At 34.7% G+C, this 8,148-nt stretch overlaps 1 protein-coding gene across 1 annotated transcript in view; it reads right to left on the bottom strand.

The window, feature by feature from the left end:
- Window positions 1–2,345: 2,345 nt before the first annotated feature.
- LOC128216678 (uncharacterized) overlaps window positions 2,346–8,148 on the bottom strand; it is a 9,560-nt gene continuing 3,757 nt past the window's right edge. The window contains exon 2 of the mRNA XM_052923317.1: window positions 2,346–6,651. Coding sequence (XP_052779277.1) covers window positions 3,470–5,947 — 2,478 coding nt within the window. The 5' untranslated portion in view covers window positions 5,948–6,651 and the 3' untranslated portion in view covers window positions 2,346–3,469. The remainder of the gene's footprint in view (window positions 6,652–8,148) is intronic.

The following is an 8,148-nucleotide window of genomic DNA, read 5'->3' as shown; positions in this document are numbered from 1 at the left end:
CTGCTGGTAAAATCCCTGCCCAAATGTCCCCACTCTATGCTAGGTAAGGCCCATTCCCAACTATTTTAAGCACAAATACAAAACCACCCAATTCTCTTGGCACTGCTGGGCCACCTGGATGGTCAAAACATGGCCCATTTCACCCGTTATTCCCGGTATACCACCGGAGCTGGGGGGGGGGGGGGGGGGGGGGACTTGATCACAATTGACTGGTGCATTTAAGCATTTAATTTAACATCTAATACCATAATCATGTAATATATCAAAAAATGACCTAAGATAGCAGCATTTAATACAATCAAGCATACTTTCAGAACACCTTAATTTGTTCCATTTTCTTAATTTTCAATGGTTTTAATTTTATTTACATTAAATTAGCTATTATAACCATTCTGCCTTTAACTATTGGAAAGTGGTATAAACGGCCTTACCCTAAAGGCTAATTTAAGGTTGAATGTTTACAAAACTAGATTATTAAAATAGCTTGGTAACTAATTTGAAACCACATTTTTGTGGTCAGATCCTCTGTTATAAACTGCAGGTGTTTTTAGGACTTTGCTTTTCATATCTGTTTCAATTTCTAATATCCATGCCATGTTTTGAATTAGTAATATAAATATTGTTATTCACGGCACGCGCATTGTTGAAAATCCTTTTTGTTGCTTATTATATTCGAATACCTTTAAACCTAATCTAATCATTTTGTATCTCACATGCTCACATTGAAATTTAATACTGTACCAAGTTTCAAGCTTCAAGTTTATTCAAATAACTCTAGTCATTTAGTAATGACAAAGAGTGAGTCTTACAAAGTTACATTGAAATTGCACTACAAGTGAACATGTGCCATAGAGAATAAGGTTTGAAATTTAATGCTGTACTAAGTTTGGTTGAAAAGTATTTTATTTCATGAAAAAGTGCAAATTTACCAAGATAAAGCTTCATTATAAAAATTTACATTTTAACCAAATAACTTCTTGTCATGTCAATTAGAATGTGTACTTATAGCAAGCATGTGCCATATTCTATGAAATAGTATTTCTGCTCTTAAAGCGAGTATGTGCCATATTCTTTGAAATAGTATTTCGGTACTAAGCGAGCATGTGCCATATTCTATGAAATAGTATTTCTGTACTAAGCGAGCATGTGCCATATTCTATGAAATAGTATTTCTGTACTAAGCGAGCATGTGCCTTATTCTATAAAATATTATTTCTGTGCTGAAAGCGAGAATGTGCCTTATTCTATGAAATAGTATTTCTGTATGAAGCGAGCATGCACCTAAATCTATGAAATAGTATTTCTGTACTTGAAGCGAGCATGCACCTAACTCTATGAAATAGTATTTCTGTACTTGAAGCGAGCATGCACCTAAATCTATGAAATAGTATTTCTGTACTTGAAGCGAGCATGCACCTAAATCTATGAAATAGTATTTCTGTACTTGAAGCGAGCATGCACCTAAATCTATGAAATAGTATTTCTGAAGTAAGCCAGCAAGTGCATTATTCTATATTGATTAGTAAGATATACAATACTTGACTGAATAAACATTATTGATAAAGTAATTTGAAGTCAAATCAGATTTAAAATGGTGTATTTTGAAATCTTTTGATGTCAAAAAGATTGTAAAATTGTTTGTAATATTATTTTTAGTATAGTTCTGAAATATTTTTTTCAGTACATAAGACCAAATGATTTCGAAATTATATGGGGGTCATAATGGGGTCATAATGCATCTGCATTTCCCATAATTGTTCAGTAGATATATTTAGTCAATCTGTTTGCATAATAAGTAAATGTTCAAGTGCCTCCAAAACTATTTTTGGGTCATAATGCATCCGCAATTCCCATAACTGTATATCAGATACCAGAAGTCCATTTGTTCGAGTAAAATTGGGCCAATTGTTGAGAGTATTGTTAAAGTTAACAACATCATTAGCATCATCATTGTTAACTTTCAGATCTATATTGCTCTGGATTGGAAGTTTTAATGGATACACATGTAATCTGCAGTTTTTATAACAAGCTTTGAGACAACTGTCTTATGAGCACATCACCAACTATTGCATGTTTTAAAGTTAACAACGTCATTAACTTTATCATTGTTAACTTTCAAATCTATATTGCTCTGGATTGGAAGTTTACTGGATACGCTGCCCTAGCATGTTATCTGACGTATTTGTAACAAGCTTTCTGACAACTGTCTCATGAGCATATCATCAACTATTGCATGTTTTAAAGTTAACAATGATATCCTCATGTTGTTAACTTTTTACCCAGTTCTGAACAATTCGCCCAACGGATTAAGCACAAGTAATTCCAAGTAACATTATGGTTTTTATTTTTATAGTAAATTTACTTTATAAATTAAACATATCATCAGAACAAGTAAGTTTGTAAATGCTGTACAAATGCATGTCAAAATCAAAATGTATAAAACAATAACTCTTCAACAAGAATATCAACTGGAATTGCAAAATATGATAATAATTATTGTTCTATTAACAATTGTGTTAATTTCAAAACAATTCAAAATCAAATAGAACTTATATTTGAATACAACATAAGTTAAACAAGTATTGCATGATTTTGCTAATTTTTATGATTATAATAATAATTATTATTATTATGTATATAATATATACCTTCATAATAATTAGCAAATTCTATATATATATTGGCCCTTTGGTTTACAATAGAAATCCATGTACACAGACAGATTATTATTTTCTTGAGAACTTTTGGTGTTGCATTTTAATGAAATTTAGTAATTACAGATTCTAAATACTTGTAAGTATTCATAAAACATATCAAGAAATTTCATAACACAAGTCACTTTTCTACTTTAAGTATTTCATTGGTCGAATGATATCAAAAACTGAATTATTTCTGAAATAGTTTATTTTCATTGTCTTAATTGAAAAAGTATTCTTTTATTGTTAAAAACACCTATAAAATTCTGTGAATTTGACTTTTGAAAATTTTAAGAATTCATCTTAAGATTATTTATGAATAACGGCCGAGTACTTAAGGTGAAAAGATTGACAATATATCACGACAAAAAAATTGTAGTATTTATGCAAGATCATGAAAGATATGTGAAAGGAATTCCTTACATCCCATTAGCATGGGAATGGTCATTTTTCTCTAATAAATATAACGTACATGTTTCATTAGTAATTTAAACATTCATCTATTGTATGGATCATTTTACACCAACGTAATCCAGTCATTTGTAACATGAGCTATGATTTAGTTAATATCTGGTAGAATATCATTGAATTAGTCACAGTTTGATTGTGGCTGTAAACAATCTTTAAAGTCTCCAATATTGCTCAGCCATGAGACAAATAATAAAGCACCATCTGTCTTTGTAAAAATGTAAATACAAACAATATTGCAAATTGTATTATTCTTATGACTAATCATTTTTGGATAAAATAGTCTCTCATATTTAAATATAATATCAAACATAAGTAGCAACGAAAATTGGCTTGGTTGGTTCCTTTATTGGCTCAAACGTCGAATGGGCCCTAAATGAGATCCCTAAATCGTCGTCACGTGATTTTTGACGACTTAGTAAACGAGGAATCTCTGTTCTGAAACGTTCCTGTGTATTTTGTAATTCCTGCATTTCTTCCTGGCTCATGGGGCTAAGAAAATAGTCGTCCCTGGGTGGTCGATAGGGATAATTCGATTCGTGCCTGGAAAAATTCCAGTCACGTGGCTGCGTATCCGGAAATGATGCATCATTAACACTGTCACGCAGTAAAGAGAGATTGTCAATGCTGCAGTATCCGTCTGATGTTTCGTCTGTCCTTCCCGCGTGTTGTGGACTGCTGTCGTATGCTAATGGGTAGCACTGAAAGAACGATGATTCGAACAAAACATTTCCGGACGAAATTTGGTTTAATCCATGGTCAGCACATGATGTGTTCAAGTTTGGTTTGGAGGGAAAATTTGAATTCATGTCACCCATAAATATGTAATTATCATTGTCTCTGGTTGGATTTTGTGACAGACTGGGATTGAGATATTTTCTCTCGGGTAAAGCCGGCGGTTCCTTTGGTATGAATGTTCCGGGAAGATCAGGGATTGTTGTGAAGCGGCGAATCTTTGGTATTTTTGGATTTTGTCTCATTTTCTTCCACTCTTCATATAATTTTTCATCTCCGGGGATGGTTTCATAAACATGGTCGTCTGGTTTTGATCTTTTCTTAAACTGTTCCGTAAGAGTGGCGCGTCTTTGACCCTCATTTGCACTTGATTCATTTTTAATTGAAAGCCCAGTTTGATTATATCTCGAGTCGCCCGTACTTGAAAGCTCGGTGAAAGTGTTATTGCTACCCGATAGGGTATTTAAATCCCTCTGATGGCCATTATTTTCTCCACTTAACATTGTCACATCAGACGTGTCGCATAGGAGATTTCTCAAGTCATTCTGAACCTTATTACAATTGTCATTTGCAAGCGAGCCCACTAATCTGCTAGTATTCTCACTATGCGAGAAATTACGCTGGATTGTGTGAGACGGGTGGGATTCGCCACCCAGCGGGCGCCTGACACTCCTGAATGCTCCCCCAGTAAAAGGCGTCGGCGCTGATTCATTGCGCCTCATTGTTACTGGATGGTCAGTCTTATTATCCACAATCCCAGCCTCAGATTGAATTCTCCCACGCAGTTTGGAATCCCTCGCACTTGTATTACCACTCTCCTGAAAGCTGTTGATCTCTTGAGATGACCTTCGCCCCTTACGTGACCGTTTTCGCCCGTCTGTGCCACTCTTCTCACCATTTTGAAGGTCGTGGATTATTTCATACATTGAACGAGTGACTTTTGTCAGCTTATAGTTATGTCTCTGTGCGTACGAAAATCCCTGAGAGTCGGTATCCCTGTCTTTCACTGAGACTTTGACCATAGGAATGTCCCTGTTTTCCGACCATTTCAATGACCCTGTATTTGGCTCAGAATATTGCAAAGGAAATGATGGGAGTGAGGAAAATTCATGGCTACCCTGTAATGAACCCGTCCTTCTGTTTAATGTAAGTGCCTCTGACGTATATCCGTTCACAAACTCACTTATTTTATTAGTATTATGTTTGGAACTATCACTGCTTTTATCACGTTTAAGGCTGTTGCTACTATCCGATTTTGTTTTGTTTTCAATATCCTTGTTTTGTGGGTAGTCACTTTCATATCCGCTCGAAAAAGTCACTGGCGTAGGAGTTGACGTCATATGCAGGTCGTCGACGTCACCGATGAGATTTCTGAGCAAGACATCAAATCTTGTTCTGACGTCATTTTCCGAATCATCGGGACTTGTTGGTGACGTTTTTAAGCAAACACTGTCACCATTATGTCTTTTACTGGCCTTAAGCACAGCGTAAGACATCTGTGTTTTTCTTTTCCCATTTTCTGTTTCTCTGGCACTAAATCCATTGAAATTCTGAGGTCTTTTATTCATGTCTATTCCAACAGTGTCCAAGCCACAGACAGACGGTCTACTTTCAATCTTCTTTGGTATAACAAATCTCTTCGGTATAATCCTATGATCGAAAACTGACACCCGCAATTTGGACTCGTTCCCAGTAACAGAATTAGCCACACTGCTCAAAAGTTTAGCTCTAAGTGCCTGATTTGCGAGTTGACAAGTTGTGTCCTCTTCGCCATAATCTGAGAGATCGGACTCTTCTTTTGAGATATCTATAGACATGTTTGCACAGGGATTAGCGTCCTCGTTCCCGCTCTCCGTTCCTTTATCGATGCTAACCGATCCGTCAGCGGCGGTCACTTCACTCATTGTCATGTTTTTCAGCCCGCGATAATTATCAAACAATTGGTAATTGTCAGCGACCCCGATGTGGAGTTCTTCATCAGATTTAAGTTTATTTTTATCTCCATTACATCTTGTTGGCTTATCTTGTGTCGTATCGCCAATCTCCATTGATGAGTCTGCTATATAGTTTCTATATCCATGAAGCACACACGAACCGTGGGTTAATTATAGGAATGTGTCCGTATGTGGCTAGGTAAATACCGAAATCTTGAGTCTATACATCCATTAAAACATTCACTAGTGTCGGTAATAGCCGGGTTATATTTGCTCTGCCCTTTTAAACCTTTTTGACTGTCACCGTATATCAGAACACAGTCTTACACTTGAATAAATACCGATGTTTATCTGTTCTTTGTAACAAGTGTTGAATCGCACAATTTTCAAACACTTATTTTTGTCCACTGGCTATAATTTATATTTATAAATATTTCACTAGGAGCGCATCTTGACCGCCTGACTCGCTTAAGTAAGTCCACATGTATGATGTCTAAAATATTGCTGTATAATTATTATTATTCAGTTAATGACTCACATTTAACTATTATCGAATTGATTACAATGCTATCACATTAGCAAAAAAAAAAAAACGATATTACGGTACCGTCTTATTACCGTATGATGAGTGTACATCGTATTGTCTCATTAACTATTTATACTCCAAAAGTTGATTATAGATAAGTGCTTATTGGCAGGTGTTCCGATATTTTGGTTATCTATATTCAGCTTTTTTCCCACGCAAAATTGCTCATCAGATGCGTTTGTTGTCTGTTCATGAGTCCGTCTGCTGCTCAATGTATTCCGTTTTTTTATTTCTGAAAATAGATAAGTTACATAATACAGTAAAATAATCGTAAAATATCAAAATAGGAAAAGTACAGACTTGAAGAAATTTAATCAATTAAATTTATTGAAAAGCTATCAGTGCCATCTTTAATGTCAATTTTATTCTTACTTAAGTTAAAGCTATTCGTGCTATATTGAGCAATAACTTAAACAGTGGGATAAATTAAACTTGCTTAGGCGAATAATCCAATGTTTGAACTAATGCTTGATCAACAAGCGCATATCAGAATCTTGTAAACAATGGAATATAGATTTCGATTTGATGGCAGATATCTCTATTAAATACCAATCTATGAAATAAAAGCCCGAATCAGGGTGACACTAAGTCTGTGACAGTTTATATTATTAAAGGGGTACGGTAGTGTACATACATTATTTTAAAAGAAATGCGGTTACTGTATGGAATATTGAATATCTACTTGATGGAAAAAAATGCCACAAAAATAAATTGGTTTATTTGTGTGTGAATTTTATAATTCGGCAGTCAGTTATTTTGTGAGTCGTTCAAAATGAGTCAATATTAACCGTTATTTAAGGCGATGTAGTGCGTAGAATACAAAATGGCATTTTAGTGTAAGAATGTAAAATTTCATCAGCTTGACCTTGCCGGATTGCATTTTGTTTATAAGATTGTTGGAAATCACGTGATGTTACCACTTAAAAAAAATAAGTGGACATTTCACATCAATATGATAGAGAAAGTCTGCATAAATTACACAAAAATAACCATTTCCAGTCTAAAAATAGGCAATATTTTACTGGCCAAAGTACATTTAACATGAAAACAAGACCTAATTGGGTCGCAGACCTAAACCTAATTTTAATCAGGCCAAAAAAGATTGCGCTAAAATAAGGACGGTTTAATCCCTGTTGAAATGTTTAATCCGCGATACACAATGACCATAATCCCTGATACGCCACGGTGGTTCCTTTAATGTATTATTTACAAGTATGTTAAACCAATGATTCATTAATCATTAATGATGATGCAGATTTTTAAGGATATAGTAAAGAACTGTACTGGAATTGCTTGATGAGTTCTTTTTACAGAGAAAAAGACACCTTATCCCGATATAAGACAAAATAAATATTGACAAATAAAATAATAATATATATATAAAAGAATTCGTAAATGCAAAATAAATAAATCGTAGGTTCGAACATCCCTCATATTCCGTTCGCGTTTATTTTACGGAGTACTCTGGACTCAAGTGTGGTTAGCGGTACGCAGAAACTGGCATTATTCAGTACGCAAAATTGTTTAATTGTATTTGTTAGAAGTTTTGATAGGAAATGGAGAAGTATTTGGTACGCAAGGGTGGGTGGTGGGGGGTCACACCCTAGAGTATATGCAAGCAGTGTTGGCCTGTATGAAAAAATAGTTTGTTTTTATTCAGACAATGTGTTTTTCTTTTCCTTGAAATAAGATACGACTTTGCCTTAAAGCATTTTAACAAGCATCTTTG

This window comes from Mya arenaria, chromosome 14 (assembly GCF_026914265.1).
Source record: "Mya arenaria isolate MELC-2E11 chromosome 14, ASM2691426v1".
Lineage (NCBI taxonomy): Eukaryota > Metazoa > Mollusca > Bivalvia > Myida > Myidae > Mya > Mya arenaria.
The sequence above is the reverse complement of the archived record's forward strand: the minus strand, read 5'-3'. Positions and strand labels throughout refer to the sequence as shown.